General features: G+C 37.7%; 1 protein-coding gene across 1 annotated transcript in view; it reads right to left on the reverse strand.

The window, feature by feature from the left end:
- Positions 1-565: 565 nt before the first annotated feature.
- cntn5 (contactin 5) overlaps positions 566-18,359 on the reverse strand; it is a 411,731-nt gene continuing 393,937 nt past the window's right edge. The window contains exons 19-24 of the mRNA XM_052097793.1: positions 9,976-10,210; positions 7,306-7,415; positions 6,420-6,606; positions 4,647-4,759; positions 3,672-3,840; positions 566-1,460 (exon numbers count right to left, since the gene is read on the reverse strand). Coding sequence (XP_051953753.1) covers positions 1,357-1,460; positions 3,672-3,840; positions 4,647-4,759; positions 6,420-6,606; positions 7,306-7,415; positions 9,976-10,210 — 918 coding nt within the window. The 3' untranslated portion in view covers positions 566-1,356. The remainder of the gene's footprint in view (positions 1,461-3,671; positions 3,841-4,646; positions 4,760-6,419; positions 6,607-7,305; positions 7,416-9,975; positions 10,211-18,359) is intronic.

The following is an 18,359-nucleotide window of genomic DNA, read 5'->3' on the forward strand; positions in this document are numbered from 1 at the left end:
TCAGTCAACGTTCACTGGCATTGCATGTTTTTCCATACAGTGTTCCAGAGAAGAAGGAAAGTCATGTGGGATTCACTGCAAAAAACAACAACTGCAAAAAAAATTCTCATAAATGTTCCTAAATGTTGTTATATTTCTCTGAAACCCAGACAAAATATTTTGTCATTTTGCTTCTCAAGCAAATTTATCTTGTTTTCAAATTTTACAGATATTTTCATTATTTTACCAGAAAATATATTTTTGTTTTTTGCAGAGAAACTATTCCTTTAATGTTGTCACCCTAATTGAGATAATTGAGCTATCCTTCTTTTTCTGATTGCAGAATTAAAAGTTTCAAAGTATCTTTCCCAACACGTCTAGACACTTACCATTGGACTGAGGGAACTTTCAGCTTCTGAAGTAAGTACAGAATGGTTTTTGGCCAAAATAATTCCTTTGAACTCAATTCTGTTCCCAACAAACTCTGTTGATTGAATGGATCAATAGCAATCAGATCAGAAGAATGTCCCCAACCCTCCTCACCATGAAAACACACACCAGAGCCCTTCAAAAATATACATCACATTTATTTCAATCATCACAGATCAGCGTTGCTCTTTGTCTACTAAAGTGTTTGGGCATGACAAGTTGAGTCCAAATCCTCTCTCTTGGTTCATCCGCCAGATCTTCTGTTGCCCAGCAACCTTGCTAGTTCTCAAAAACCAACGAACGAAAAAAAAAAGAAAAACAGAAGTTCAAAAACTTTGACACAGCCAACCGATACTGTACCACTGTTCCACATAATATTCTTTTTTTGTTTGTTTATTTCTCTAAAGGTAACACAATGTACAAAAAAGCAAGTCTTTCGGCACTATAAAAAAGTTTTTCTTCTGTGTTGCCTCAGTCCATGAGTGAATAAGAAAACAATGCACTTATTTCTACTGAGCTTACTCTGCGTCGCTTGTAGGATAATGCCACAGGATAAAATGGATGCAAATAAGTTATAAGGGACAATCTCAGCAGTTTTAGGAGCCCCACTGGAGGCTGTCTTGGTTGATGTACATGATTTGAAACAACTGTCTCTGCACTTTGTACAGCACAAATACTACAATGACATCCCAAACAGAGACATGGAAACAATGAGCCCAGAAATTAAAATATAAGTGAGTTATCTGGAGTTGGATCATTTCAACTTTATCCTCGTCTTGAAAAGAAGCACATCCCTTTGGCTGGCCCCTTGGTCCTGTTGATATTACAGGCCAAAGCAGGCAGTCTGTGTTGAGGAAGGAGATCTCATTCACTTTATATAGGACTGGGTTTGAGTGGTTGTTGAAGGGTAGGCCATGGGAAGATTTCAGGGTATGTGACTCAGCAGCCTCACAAGGGAAAAGAAGGCACCATTAATGACAGGAAGAGAGCAGTCCAAGCCAAGCTATGAGGCAGATTATGGACAGAGAGCTGCCCGCTTTTCGCACGCACTCCTGAAAATAAAGTTAAAAAACAAGGGATATGAGAAATGTATTCGGGCTGCATGATTTATTTTCACCAACATTAAAGGGTTAGTTCATCCAAAAATTCAAAAGATCCCATAATTGACTCACCCTCAACCATCCTAGGTGTATATGACGTTCTTCTTTCAGCCAAACACAATCAAGCTTTATAATGGGAGTGAATGGTACCTTAGATTTTGAAGCCCAAAAAAGCACATTCATCCATCAAAAAAGTAATCCATACGGCTCCAGGGGGTTAATAAAGGCCTTCTGAAGCAAAGCGATGCGTTTTTGTAAGAAAAATATCCATATTTATAACTTTCTAAACTATAATCACTTGCTTACGGTAACGGCCGTCCGCACGTTCACAAGAGTCTCGAGTTCCGGCGTTTGACGTAGGTCATTTACATTTACATTTATGCATTTGGCAGACGCTTTTATCCAAAGCGACTTACACAGCCCTTATTACAGGGACTTATTACAGGGACAATCCCCCCGGAGAAACCTGGAGTTAAGTGCCTTGCTCAAGGACACAATGGTGGTGGCTCTGGGGCTCGAACCAGCATCCTTCTGATTACCAGATTACCAGTTATGTGCTTAGACCACTACACCACCACCACTCCACACCAGAAAAAGAAAAATGTCAGAGGATTTCGATATAAAAGAAGAGGAGTTTTAGTTTTTTGCCTTTATGCTACGCCTACGTCATAGGCCGGAACTCGACTCTCTTGTGAACGCACACAGACGGCCGTTACCGGAAGCCAGTGATTATAGTTTATAAAGTTATAAATATGGATATTTTTCTTACAAAAATGCATCACTTTGCTTCAGAAGGCCTTTATTAACCCCCTGAAGCAGTATGATTACTTTTTTGATGGATGGATGCACTTTTTTGGGCTCCAAAATCTAAGGTACCATTCACTCCTATTATAAAGCTTGGAAGAGCCAGTATACTATTTAATATAACTCTGATTGTGTTTGGCTGAAATAAGAAAGACATATACACCAAGGATGGCTTGATGGGTGAGTAAATTATGGGATAATTTTCATTTTTGGGTAAACTAACCCTTTAAGTTAAATTAATAAGTTCATTTAAAATAAGCAAACTCAGACATCTTTGACTTCAGACAAAAACAAAAACAAAGAGCAACTAATGAAAAAACATGGTTCAGTGGTGTTCCCAAATGTCTGAAATGAGTTTAATTATATTAAAATTAATATGTAATCTTAACTCAATTACTTTGTGTAGGGGGAACCTAATTCAATTGGGTAAACCCAACAACATTTGACATGTCAAAGTAACAAGGTAAATTTAAATCTCTTTTATTTCTATATTGTCATCAGCTTGGTGACAATACTATGGTTTGCACAGCAACTGCTCAATTATCTACCTCATGTACCTGTTCTCATCCTAAACTCAAGCTCATGGTGTTAACCCCCACAACTCCAACATAACAGAAACTCTTCTAAATCTCAACATAGCAAAACATTAAACAACTCAGTTAACTCATTGTGTGTTTTTTGAGTAATACGAACAAGGGATGATTCTGCAAACCTAACAATTGTTATTTTTTATATTGCTTCAAATATATGAAAGAAAGAAGACCAATCACAATTAAGCATGCAAGTAAATGGAAGAAAGTAAATCAATCACAATTCAGCATGCACATTTTACAAACATCATTTTAATTTGAATGCTGAACATTGTATCAAAATGACTTTCAAACTTTAATCTTACATATCTTAAAAAGTATAACATTTACAAATAATAAATAGACAACACACTTTAGGCTGAATTTATAGATTTTTTGTTTTATTGTAGCAATGTTAAGGTGGTTTGGGCTGAATTAATTGCAGACAATTGTGGAGAAGTAGTAGTTAGGCTAATTGTAATACAGCATGGCCTTGGAATCACTATTATTATATCTGACACTGCAGAAAGAATATAATGTTCCTGTGAATAAGAAACCAAAAACAAATGTAATGGTATTTGCTCTAAAACAGCTTGTTAGGCCCAGTGGTATAATGACGGTACATTTTAAATTAGTCTTTTCCCTTGAGAGTGCAGGAAAGCTTAATTGGCTGAGCTGCCGTGTAGGTGTGCATAGGGAAGATAATTAAAGAGGAATTAAGCGAAAGCCATCAAGCCTCCTGCCATATGTAATCCAAGAAGGATAGAATTGAACAGGAATCAGTGCTTACCTGAAGAGGTGAGCACTCTGACCTGAGTGCTGGCGGCTCCTTCTCCTCCATCACTGACAGCTCGCACCTCGATGATGTATGTTCCACCCTCAGGTAGAGTCAAGACGACCGCTGAGTTTGGAGTGCGCATGACTTGGCTGTGGCCCCGCCCCTCTTGACGCAATAACACCTGCAATGAGATGTGAAGGATCAAGTTTTAGTCAATCAGTCCCAGAGAAACCTTCAGTAAAGAGAGAGATACCATTAGCGATAGCCACAATAGCGGTCATGACATGAGGAATTTTTCAGGATCTACAAATCAAATTTAGTTCAGTGTGGGCTTGTTTAATTCAGAATTGTCTGGCATAATTTGCAATATGCAATTTTCTATAACATGTATTTTTTTCATAAGTAATAAACTAAAATGTGATGGAAATTCTGTTAATCTATTTATTATATTCTGTATATGAATTTCAAATGCTAGTATTCCCTGTAGTTTGGTCTCCGAGTGAAACAAATTAGCTTGAAGTTTTCTACTAATCAAGACCACAGGGGTTATACTAGATTTTTAAAACAATTCTCATTTTTAGCCCCTCAGACAATTATTTATTATTTTTCAATAACCCAAATGACAGAGCATTATATCTAACAATACAGTACACTTGACTTTTAAAATCTCTTTTTTTGACTCATTATTTGACCAGACAGTCGTTCCCCCAACACAAAATTAGATTAACAATGAAAAATAACCATACAATGTAATGAGGTCATGTGACAAAGGTAATAAAGTCATGTGACAACAATATAGCATACTACTATTTGAAGTTAATAATATCAGCTGTTTCACACTCCATTTTTAGGCAGTAGGCAGCATGCGGTGTATACGGCACAGTATTCCGGAAGTGGTAAGCTAGTATTCTATTCTGAACATAGCCAGACACGCATGCAGTTGTGTTGTGTTTAGCATTATATTGGCACTATGTGAGTGACACCGACCTTGTACCCAATGACTTCTGATTCATTGTCCCTCGCTTTCACTGGATCCCAGGATAAAGAAACATTGTTCCCTTCCTGAATCCACATCATGTTGCCTGGGGGTATACTTGGGGCTGAAGAGAGAGAGAGAGAGAGAGAGAGAGAGAGAGATCACAAAAGAGAGAGATAAAAACCTCATTTGAATAATGGAGGTCAGAAATGTGCAATGATCGTACAGTGATTGGAATATATAATTACATTATCTTAAACCTTTCAAGTTCCAAGTTTCTCTGTGCTGTGTCAGAAGACTACTGTATGTTCATTTTAATAATCACTTTAATGCAACCAACTACTATTGGGATAATTGATTCATTTCTCAATTATTTCTTCAAGTGAAATGTGAAAATGAATGGTACAAAAAGTTTTTTTTTGTATTTGTTATATTCTATACAGGGCCGGAACCATAATATACATTGAGGGGGACAAATCCCCTCCAATAATCAGATATGGCCAAATTGCCATTGCCAATTTTGGCCCTTTATTGCATTTTTTAGTCAGGAACAAAGAGTACCATTATTTTTATAAAACCTGCAACCCGTAATCAGAACCCTGATTAGTTTTTTCTTCTTCTTTTCTTTTTCTATGATATTAAAAGTTGTAAATTCTTTGTAACAGCCAACTTTCACTATTTTTTTACAATTATTTCTAACTATATTCGCCATTTCGTACTATTATTACGACTTGTCATGTGACACGTTTGGTATTGCTATGGCGTTGTTAGGTATTTATAGTAGCTTTAAGCCCAAGTTGCTAAGGGGCTGCTCAGACAGAAACACATTCTTGTGCTTCAAAAAGCTAAACGCTGCGCAATGAATAGAACAAAACATCTACGTCTGAATCTAAAAAAACACATACGTCTGCAAAAACAGCGAGACTGACTTTGAGACGTGACTCAAAGACGTCCGTCTAGCACGTTTACATAGAAAAAGGACAAAAACAGTCTCTAAGGTGCTCAGAGAACACACTCAGAAAATATTTTAGCCTATTTTTAAGTCGGCATGATGTTTCCGATAGTTTCAGTACCCTAGGATTGGCGACTGTATGCCGACACGCTGACAGGCAGCATTCTTATCAGACATGTTTGCAGTGGTTTATATGTATTTGAGTACACCTGGCACGATTGGCAGCATGTTGCATCAGCAGCGTGAGAGACTGGGGTTCAAAGTCAGACAGTAACCACATTTGAATAATCAATGACGAGCATGATTCTGAGGTTTAACTCTTCCCTCTAACATTACTTTTTTACTCCACTAATGGTTAAGGTAAGGTTTGGTCGAGGAATAGAATCAATAAATGTATCCTTTTCTCTTCATTGTATAACGTCCTGTAAATCTGAAAACATCTTTCTTCACTACTAGCATTTGGTGACCTCTCCTGGACATGAATGGTGCTCATACATGCCCATATGCCCTACAAAGCTTATTGCTTTGGCCACTGGGGGCAGTGTTTAGAAATTTCGGTCAACGCATACCAATTTCAACAAAAGAAAAGTCTGTTTACTATTTACCAGAATAGCTAGGTGGTTGCTTACTTGTCCAAGTCAAAAGAGTCTTCCCTATTTAGCTTCAATAACATTTTCTATGGCTTGGGTTCCTCCTTTAGTGTCTATGGATTTCCCCCCCTGCCCATTTTATTAAGTCTAAGTAATAGCACAGCATTCATGTCAGTAGTATATTTCAGGTTCGATCAAATCCTTAACCAAAGTACATTACACGAGATTTGTGGGCAACTCACCATTTTTCTTAGTGCTGATTTTGACGGCTGAGCTGGGCGGTCCTTGCCCGGCGCTGTTAAAACCCTTCACAGAGACCCGATACATCGTGTTTCCGTCCAATCCAGCCAGCAGCATGGCTGTCTCATTCCTCGTCGTTCTCTGTTTCGTCCCCATCTCCTCCTGCTCTACATCTTTCCAATAGCTCACCTGTTCCCAACAAGGAAAAAAAACTTCTCACTTCCTGTCTTTCATTCATTCAGGCTTTTCAAAGCAGTACAGTAAATGAGATGGAGATGCCTAAATAACAGACAAAGCGTGAGTGCGTCAATTTTATCTAATATTGTATCATTTGGTTTAAATAACTGTCATTCATTTCGCGTGAAGATCATAATAACAGAGCATGTAATATCTCCCGGCGATGAAACACGATCATCTTTCTCTCTGGAGGAGAAAACTGTATTGCCCCCATTTAAACTGTAATTCCCTCCATTCAGAAAGATAACTGTTGACTACTGAGAAGACATTGATGAGGAAAAGTGAAGAATTCATGACCATGACTGTGCCCTCACAAGCACACATACTGTAGGCTCGCTTCTAAAACTTAGTGAGCAGCCTTGCTGTCTGCTGCCTGCAAAGACAGCTACCTTCTAAGGGGCTAAAATATCTAAAATAGCATGAAACAGCGTGAAGGTGTGCATCTCAAAATGTGCTTTTAAGAGTTTAACTTCTTTTGACTTGACTCACTGATTTAACAACATGAGGTTTTTGACCCCACAGTATCTAAAAGACATCATAATCAGAGATGCATCTATGATGCCTTAAAAATCAGCTCACTACTGTAGGTTTTGGAACAGTGCCATATATCCATTTATCTCTATCTGTGTCTCTCTTTTCTCCCCCTCTCACCTCGTAGCCTTGCGGTCTTCCAGGACCAGGATTGGGCGGCTTCCAATTCACCTTGATTTCAGAAGAGGAGACGGCAAAGGCCTCAACTTCAGAAGGGGGCTCCCTGGGTTCTGCATTGAAAAGTGTATATTTAGATGTCTTACTCTTTGAATCTACAGACAAAGAAGGGCGTTGTATGCAGAGATACACAAAATATTCGGTAACACTTAACAATTACATTTATTTAACATTAGTTAAGTATGATAGTTAACATGATAAACATGACTAATAATGAACAACATTAATTTTACAGCATTTATTAATCTTCGTTAATGTTAATTTCAACACACACCAATGCATTTTCTAAATAGATTAAATTATATTAAAAGTGTTGTATGTTAACATTAGTTAATGAATTATTAACTAACATTAATTGCATTTTCATAAATTAACAGACGTAGAGTAATACATGCTGTAAAAAAATATTGTTTATTATTTGTTCATGACACATAATGCATTATCTAACTGTTGATGTGCAAGATCAAAGTGATCAATGCATAATGCAAAAAGAAGACACATGTGATTCTCTTTTTTGTTGAACATTTTTTTTCAAGATCTCAAGATGTTTTCTAAGTATTAAACCATTTTCAACTTGACACAGTGACCTAAACATTTTATGTTTATGACGCAACGCATCCGAGACGCTACTCAAGCATGTCTGATGCAGGTGTACATTGACGGGTCCTTAAACAAGCCCTCATAATAAATCTCCAACTTATTGACAAATTCACTTGTGAAATGGATTGCTGTGAACTGTGTGTCAATGATTGACTTATGATCAATAATATGGTAGTAAACAAAACATTGTATTCTAAAGCCGCTTTTTGTATTGTCTTATTAATGATTAACTCTTCTGCCACAAGAATGTAATGCATTTTAATTATCTGAATATATATATATAATAATTTTTTTATATTTAAAGATAAATATGTATAATTATTTCATCATTATATATTGAATTATTGTTATATGAGGGGCTTTCTCAACAAATATTTGTATAGTGATTACATGCAGTTAATCACGATTAATTAATCGGGACATCATGTAATTATTTCTATTACAAATTTTAATCGTTTGACAGCCCTAATATATATTGTGGCAGGGCGGAGGGCGGGGCCGGGTCGTGATACTACACACCCGGTCTCGTTTAGGCTAATTATGTCTCCGCCCTGCCACATATATACACACACATTAGCAACCAAAAGTTTGGAATAATGTACAGATTTTGCTGTTTCGAAAGAAATTGGTACTTTAACTCACCAAAGTGGCATTCGACTGATCACAAAGTATAGTCAGGACATTACTGGTGTACAAAAACAGAACCATCACTATTTGAAAAAAGTAATTTTGTTATCTAGACAGGATTCATTAAATGAAGCATAATATTGTCTTGGTTTTTTTTTTTTTTTTTGTCACATTAAACAATAGACAGGCATATCTTAAGGTCAATATTAGGTCAAAAATGGCAAAGAAACAAAGAAACAGCTTTCTCTAGAATCTCGTCAGTCAATCATCGTTTTGAGGAATGAAGGCTATACAGAGCTTGAAGATTTAAGGTGTACACTAAAGTCTTCAAAGACAAAGGACAACTGTCTCTAACAGGGACAGAAAGAGATGTGGAAGGACAGATGTAAAACTAAACAAGCGGATAAGTACATCAGAGTCTCTAGTTTGAGAAATCGACACCTCACATGTTCTCCGCTGACAGCTTCATTGAATTCTACCCGCTCAACACCAGTTTCATGTACAACAGTAAAGAGAAGACTCAGGGGTGCAGGCCTTATGGGAAGAATTGCAAAGAAAAAGCCACTTTTGAAACTGTTTTTCTTTGGATATTAGTAACAAATAGCACAGGTCATTGTGTCCCTCAAAATATACAAGCCAGTCTCTTGGTTAAAACATCACTATACCGTTAAAACAACATAAAGAAGACATATCATGCTTTTTCCCCATTATATTTGTTATTGGTGGCTTAATTCAAGCAATATTCCACATAAGTGTCACTGTTCAGTTCAGGAGGAAAAAAGACGGGTGGGTCTTGACTGATGTACTTTAGTAGCTTTTTTAATCTTTGATTTGAATCTTGCATGTAAGTTACATCATCGAGGGTCAAACACCATTTTTGTAATTCAACTCTCTCCAATGAGCATTCATGAGAGGACAGAGTACACGCAGCACGGTTGTAACGCGTCAGTTCTCATGTGAACATGCCAATATGCTTACATCACGTGGAATTAAAGTACTTGAAAAGGACTTAAATATTGATCTGTTTGTCACCTAAATCAATCATATCGCTTTAGAAGACATTCATTTAACCACTGAGTCATATGGATTACTTTTACTATGACTGTCAGTGGTTTTTGCAGCTTTACAGGTCTGATCACCATTCTTTTGCATTGTATGGATCTACAGAGCTGAGATATTCTTCTAAAAATCCTCATTTGTGTTCGGAAGAAAAAAGAAAATCACACATCATACATCTGTCCAAAGCCCTGGATAATACAGCATGTTATTTGAGGTACTTCAAAGTTTGAGAAACTCTCTCTGCATTTTTGAGCTGTTATTGAAGTTACATAAGATGGCAATAATCTCCATCAGTCAAACAGAGACCTGTGCACACTTGATCCTCACCTCCCTCTGCAGAGAACACAGTGACCACACCGCTGAATGGGCCATCTCCTTTATTGTTATACACTCCCACCCGCACCTCAAATGGGGTGAGAGGGGGGAAGGTCTCGTCCCTGTATTTATAGGTGGTGGAGTCCGCTGATATCACCATCTTCTCTTTCCATCCACGCGTGCCATTGGCCCGGAATGCCACAATGTAGCCGAAACCTTCCCCGTTTTGGAATTCTTCTGAGACGGGCTGAGGGCAGAAAGAAACATATTCATATGAGGCCTGGATTGATTTCAGGGTGATTATATTTAAATATAACATTGGCTAGATTTACATGTGGGTAGTTGACGCATTCGAATTAATACAGTTCAAATAAGATTTCAATAAAAACACTAACTCAGAACCTTCAGTAAAACAAAAGTAAAACAATAAGTATTCCAAAAGTATTCAGATTGGATTACCTAAAAGTGTCATCTAAAATATTATGTTACTGATTGCACTTGTAGTTGTGTAATGTTTTGCAATAAGTACCAGATTACATTTCAGAAGTAATCCACCTAAAACACACGTGACCCTATGAGACCATGTTGCGTAAAGCTGTAAGCATAAACTCAGTTTTCTGAGCTCAGAGAAAGGCGTGTCTTCTTCCGCAGTACTCCACATGTTTTACCACAATTATAATTACATCTAATTATGAGCATTATGACATTAACATATTAACAATATTCTGTTAACATGATCTCCAACCAGGAACGGACTGGCTATAGACAGCACCGGGCGTTTTCCCGGTGGGCCGCTGGGTAATTTGGGCCAGCCCGCTGCTGCGCAAGTACCAGCCCATCCAACAGGTAAAATAGGTGGCCGCCCTGGGCTCCAACATGCCCGCATGGACCTCATAACAAAGCAAATATTTAACAAACTCTGCAAGACAAGCCAGTAAAATGGCTTTTATTTTGAAATAATATAATGGCTTTTATTTTGAATTGACTTTTACACCGAAGCAAATCTCCACCTGTGTGTATTAACTCTGGTCCTCATTATTTGTTATAAAAATCACAATAATGGGGACAATCAAAAACAACATGTTAAGTATAAGATGAGCTCTGAATAATCACTAAATGACAAATAACTGCAAGTTACAAAAATAAAATACAATAAGAGTAGCGTAAATACAATCAGAAAACAGTAAAGCTATGAACAGTACATAGTCATTTGCATAATTTATTTGTACCGCAAAGCATTTGTTGGAGCTGAAGTGTGGCTTGCTGAATAATGCTCACGCATGATAAACATGCAGACAACATGTCACTAAACATATTCCTTTTACCTATTTGAATCCAGGACCACTTTTTATTCCCAGTAAGCCCCTGGCTCCAACTAAATTGCAGTACTGTCTTAATCACATTATCGGATGCATATAAATGTAGCCTAGCCACTGTTTACACTCATTCTGATAATATCACTGGAAATAGCTCAGTTTTCTGAAGGAAAATTAAAACGTCTCTGCAAAGAGGCATATGCAATTGGAAAATGATCTAAATAATATGCAGCCAACTGGTGAAAAAGGGAAAGGCAAAAGACCATGCAGCAGGTAATTTATAAAGTCTCTTGCCTGGAAACTATCAGCCCTGAAAATGTTATTTGGTCTATTGTATATTTCTACTTATTTGACTGTGCAAAATCACTTCCAGCACAGTTTCATGCAGGTCAGCTTAAATGTTTTGCCCATGACATCACTTGTGTTGGTTTCAGATGGTTTAAAATTGACTTCTTTGCCTTCAATGGGTTTCATTCATGTAATAAAAGCAGACTTTCTGTGTAAATCATTCATAAAACCATTCTTAAATTGTCACGTCCAATTCAGTCTGAAAGTTTATGTAAGAATCATTCCTTGAACAATTTACACAGAAATGTGCCATGCTTGTGTTTAATGAATGGAGGCCAAGTGTTTTCAGGGTTGATTGTACTTTTATGTTGTATACTGTAAACGCTCTATGATAAACTGTAAAAAAAAATTTATGGTAAAAGTATGTAAAAATGCTTCAGGTAAAAATATCAATAAAAACAATACTTAATTAAAAAAAAACTTTATTTCGTCAATGGTTACCTTAGCATATATACAATTTTAGTAGCATATTTGCACCATTGACCTGTCCTAAATAAGCAGTTCCCTAATAACGCAATGCATTTTATATGACGGTTTACAGTGCATGCTAATTTGACAACCAGACCACCCTTGACAGAGTCATGAAGCCCCATGGCTTCAAAAACACACAAATGATTTAAACATGTAACCAATAAATAATTTTAATCTCCATATTTTTCCAGTTAAATGAAATCCTTTGTGATGTTGATTCCAAGAAAGAAGCAACACTAAATGGCAACGAATTACATCGAAATGTCAGAGAGTCCCAAATGAATCACGAAGATTTTCAGTTGCAATGAAACAAATCACTAGTGAATGTCAAGTGCTTTAATGGATAACCAGAACACATCAATTAAATATGTGCTAATACAACACATCCAAGATTCATCATGAAGCGAGAGCTTGCCAATGTTCTGTGAACCATATCAATTGGTTTTTCAAGGGGTTTGGTTCAGGCCCTTGAATAAATGAAATATTTGGGTGATGACATTTTGTCAAATATCGATTACTCTACAGTGATGTCCGATGGAAGTAATTCTGTAAATCTGCTGGTGATACTGAACGGTAAATCTCCAGTCTTCACAAGTGACGGGATATTTTATCTGCTTTATGGTTTACATTCCTGAAGCGTAGACCCGTCTACTGCAAAACCTTAAAGGCCTAAAATCCCACAGCACTGTATTTTAGATATCAAACACTTTTTGTTCTGATTAGCGGTGTCAAATCGTGCAGCCTTTTCTCTTTCAGTAAGGACAGAATTATTCACCAGAAGCTAGAAACTGGTTAGGACACTGTGTTAAATCTAATGAGAAATTCATTGGCTCCGCACACCCTTTTGCACTTAAGCACAGTATTTCTAATATGTCAGAATACAGACTTCTGAAAGCACTTTCCCTGAAATGTCTTTTATTATCTTGGAGACCTTTCTCTTATTGCTGATGTAGGATTCAACTTTGAGAGTAGGCATTTTCCTACACTAAAACACTCAAATTACTCTTGCTTTAGAAGCTTGTGTACAGTCTGCTGGACAAATTAGTTGATTTCAGCTATCCAGATGTTGACAGTTTCCTCCGTTCTCTTTGAAAATGGTGTGATGCTTGCTTGATGTTTTTCTGAAGAGGACATTTCAGAGGCTGTCTGCAACAACTGCTAGGCTTTAATAGAATGGAATGCAATCTATTAAGGGAGGTAGAAATGTAATTAAAATGTGAGTAGGCAGAATTAAATGTTAAGTGACAAACACCTGTACTCCACTCTTTTTTTGGGCAGTAAATCACTCTGTGATGCTGTAATCTGACTGAATTTTATTCGCTTCGAAATTAGCACATCCCTTGATGGAGACACCCAAAATAAGATGCCAGGGTGTACATCCCTAAACTGTTTTGGCATACATTTTTAGACTAATTAAAGGTAAAGTGTGTAATGTTCAAATTGGTTCTCCTAACCCAGCTTAATATGTAAATATAAATAAGCCACTGCTAGGTTGATTTCTGCATGAAGTGCAAACACTAAAAACATTGCTGTTTGTTTGAGTAACAGATCAGCCAGTCATAAACTATTGTAAATGATCAAAAGTATGTAGACCCAACCTCCTAATTAATGGCTTTTGTTATTTCAGCTACATTCATTAATAATAGATGCAATAATCAAGCATACAGCCATGCAATCTACAACCATTCAAAGGGTGATTCTCACAAAACCTGCCAAGGAAATGTCCCAGAGGAAACAGCAGGGAGATTGTTTTTAATTGTTTTTTTATTATTATTTTTTTTTAGATAATTTAGCTAATAAAACAAATCTAAAACCTTGTCCCAAGTGGCCAAAGAGATGAGTGTTGTTGGGCATATGGGCAGGTGTGAGCTTCATTTTCCGGGTGAAATATCCAAGGAGGGGCGCCAAAAGTGAGTTGTGTAGTGAGATGTTTTCAGCTGTACAGGCTGTAATACAGTAAAGAGGAATGCATATTTTATAAACTGAGCACCCCAATCCAAATCCCAAACCTAAACCTAAACATCAGATGGAGAAAAATAATTTTTTAGATGTATAAACGCAACATCTGAATAACACTTGTTACTGATTATGTGAAGGTGATTACTACTTGGTTTCAATGTGGGATCTGAACCCAGATTTCACACTTTGATGACGCAACATGCTTCCAGTCATGCCACAGGGGAAGATAAAGTTGTTGGAGCCGATGCAAAAATGTCTTATGGGAGATGCTGCTTGTCGATTAGTCTGCATAACGTAGCTTAATAACGTAGCTTAATCATACGGGTACTGGAACTCTCGGAAACAAATTAGATGATATTCTTCTCACCACAATTGTACAGAGCTGTTATCTGAGTTACTGTAGACTTTGTCAGTTCAAAACAGTCTGGCAATTCGCCGTTGACATCTCTCATCAACAATGCATTTCCATCCACAGAACTGCCACTCACTGGATGTTTTTTGTTTTGGGCAACATTCTGAGTAAATTCTAAAGACTGTTGTGCAATAAAATCCCAGGAGATCAGCAGTTACAGAAATACTCAAACCAGACCATCTGTCACCAACATTCATCCATGCAATTAACTAATCAGCCAATCATGTGGCAGCAGTGAAATACATAAAACCATGCAGATACGGGTCAGAAGCTTCAGTTAATGTTCTCATCAACCATCAGAATGGGGAAAATGTGTTTTAGAGTGTGGCATGATTGTTGGTTCTGTGGACAGAAATGCATTGTTGATGAGAGAGGTCAACAGAGAATGGCCAGACTGGTTAGAACTGACAAAGTCTACGGTAACTCAGATAACCACTTTGTACAATTGAGGTGAGAAGAATATCATGTCAGAATGCTATTCTGAAATGCGGGTTTTGGTGGCATGAGGGGGACCTACACAATTTTAGGTGTTTTTAATGTTGTGGATGATCAGTATGTGTGTGTGTGTGTATATATATATATATATATATTTATTTATGGTATATATTTATATATATACAATTTTTATGGTAAAAATATGCATACTAAACATCGTTTAAACAAGATTAATCAGAATCACCTTAATTGCCAAGTATTCTTACACATACAACGAATTTGTCTTAGTGACAGAAGCTTCCAGTGTACAACAATACAAAAACAGCAGCAAGATATAGATAATAATAAAAAAAACAATTTTATATATACGTACATACACACAGACACACACATTCATACATGCACACATACTGTACACATATGTAGTGCAAATCTATATATAAAGTACAAAAATACAGTGTTATGTTAATCAATGTAGATGGATGGTAGAAGAGGATATGTTGGATAATATAAATAGACTAAACTGTGTATTGCACATAATTATTGCTCAATGGGGCGGCTTTAACTGTTCATGAGATGGATAGCCTGAGGGAAAAAAACTGTTCCTGTGCCTGATGGTTCTGGCGCTCAGAGCTCTGAAGCGTCGGCAAGAAGGCAACTGTTCTAAAAGGTAGTGGGCAGGGTGAGTGGGGTCCAGAGTGATTTTTACAGCCTTTTTCCTCACTCTGGAAGTGTATAGTTCTTGATGGAGGGGCAGGGGGCAACCAATAATCCTCTCAGCAGTCAGAACTGTACTGATATCTGATTTCGTAGCTGCACCAAACCAGACAGTCATTGAAGTGCAGAGGACAGACTCAATGACTGCTGAGTAGAACTGTATCAGCAGCACCTATGGCAGGTTGAACTTCCTCAGCTGGCAAAGGAACTACAACCTCTGCTGTGCCTTTTTTACAATGGAGTCGATGTGTATGACCCACTTCAGGTCCTGGGAGATGGTAGTGCCCAGGAACCTGAATGACTGTTTATAATAGTGAGGAGGGGTCAGTGTTGGGGTGTTCCTCCTAAAGTCCACAATCATCTCCACCGTTGAGCGTGTTCAGCTCCAGGTTGTTTTGAATGCACCAGAAAGCCAGCCGTTCAACCACCTTTCTGTATGCACTCTCATCATCATCTCGGATGAGGCCGATGACAGTGGTGTCATCTGAAAACATCAGGAGCTTGACAGAGGGGTCCTTGGTGGTGCAGTCATTGGTGTAGAGGGAGAAGAGTAGTGGGGAGAGCACACATCCCTGGGGGGCATCAGTGCTGATTGTACAGGTGCTGGAAGTGAATTTCCCTTGTCTCACAAGCTGCTGCCTGTCCGTCAGAAAGCTGGTAATGCACTGACAGATAGACATGGGAACAGGGAGTTGGTTTAACTTAGTCCTGAGAATAGCTGGGATGAGGGTGTTGAAAGCCGAACTGAAGTCCACAAAAAGGATCCTTGCGTATGTCCCCAGTCTGTCCAGATGTTGCAGGATATGATGCAATCCCATGTTGACTGCATCCTCCACAAACCTGTTTGCAGGATAAGCAAATTGATTGGGATCTAGAAAGGGTCCAGTGATGTCCTTCAGGTGGGCCAACACCAGTCTCTCAAATGACTTCATGACCACAGATGTCAGGGCGACAGGTCTGTAGTCATTAAGTCCTGTGATTTTAGGTTTCTTAGGGACTGGGATAATAACTGAGCATTTGAAGCAGCATGGGACTTCACACTGCTCCAGTGATCTATTGAAGATCTGAGTGAAGATGGGGGCCAGTTTGTTAGCACAGGATCGAAGGCACACTGGTGAGACGCCATCTGGGCCTGAAGCCTCCCTCGTCTTTAGCTTCCGAAAGACACGGCACATATCATCTTCACAGATCTTGAGTGCAGGTTGAGTAGCAGGAGGGGGGAGGAGAGGGGTTGCAGGAGGTGTTGGTATTTGTGTGTAGTGAAGGTCAGAGCGGGTGTGGGGTGTGAGATTGTTCCTTTTGAATCTGCAGTAGAACACATTCAGGTTCAGCCAGTTGTTGGTCCAACACAGGGTTGGGGGTAGGAGTCCTGTAATTAGTAAGTTGTTTCAGGCCACTCCACACTGATGCAGGGTCATTAGCTGAAAACTTGTTTTCCAGGTTCTCAGAGTACCTTCTTTTAGCCACTCTGATTTCCCTATTCTGTGTGTTCCTGGCCTGATTGTACAAGACTTTATTAATTTACCTGAAACATTATTTTATATGATATAAATACTTTTTTTTTTCATGGAGTAACTCCATTCTTATTTATTTTTAACCTGTTGATATGCAATTCCCCCACACGCGGTGGTGACGTCACTCTGCTTACATTTAATATATAATTTACCGTCTATAAATGTAATTAATTTTAACAAATTATACATCTTTTCAAAGGTCTAAGGGTTCAACGTTGATTTCCAATCTCTGTTTCACGATAGCAATGCTCCAGTAACAGAAATGTATTTATTTGTGCAAGGAGTACAAATGAAAACATGCAATATCAAAACGGGAATTCATACATTTGTTATGAAAACACAATCGCCAGATGAATCCAGTTCGCCACATTTGGGTCAATTGTCCATGTCAAGCGTTCACTGAAAAACATTCAATAGCACTTTTTGTCCATAAAAGTAATAAATCAGAGAAATATTGATTATTCTCCATTGTTCACATGAGATCTCACCTGAAAGTATTACCCTTCATCGTCGTTCTTCAACAAACTGTGCAATCTGAGCAGCATTCATGTTATAAAACTGTATATTATCTTATATATTAGAGTCTCGTAAACAAAATGAGCCTGTCTCCAAAGTCTTTTTAAAAACGGGGAGTAGTTTTATTCATAATAGCCAAGCAGTGCAGTCAGATTTTTGTTGTCTTTAAAGTCGGAGCTTTCATTTTACTCTGAACACCGACAGCTATTTTCAGAGAAAAAAAGCTTGAAGGAACCTCGGTTTTTGTTAGATCATCTTCAAATTTAAAACATAATGTCTTTAGATTTGTGGCTTTGAGAACATTGAATTTCTGGGTTGTTACATTTATTATTGTTTTTTTAGATTATAAAAACATGTTCAGCACAAAATATTACCATTACTATAAACTTTAAAAAATAACACCATATATTCATTCTGAAACTTAGGAAATAAAGCCCAAAGTGTCTTCTTTCAAAAGATATTACAACTGTGTCCATACTCCAAAGGGTCCAGTAAATACAACCATTTAAGTTCAGGTATGTCATTGTCATGGTTTGTGCACAAAAAGGGGGTGCGTATCAACAGGTAAAATATGGTGCATTAAATGAAAAATCGAGTTTGTAATCGAGTAATCAGTCTATTTAGATGTAATTGGGCATTTGGAGTCACAAATTTACATTTATTAGTAAAAGAGTGTGTATGCATGGTCAAGGGTGTGTGAACAGTGCA

The sequence above is a fragment of the Xyrauchen texanus genome, chromosome 29 (assembly GCF_025860055.1).
Source record: "Xyrauchen texanus isolate HMW12.3.18 chromosome 29, RBS_HiC_50CHRs, whole genome shotgun sequence".
Classification (NCBI taxonomy): Eukaryota; Metazoa; Chordata; class Actinopteri; order Cypriniformes; family Catostomidae; genus Xyrauchen; species Xyrauchen texanus.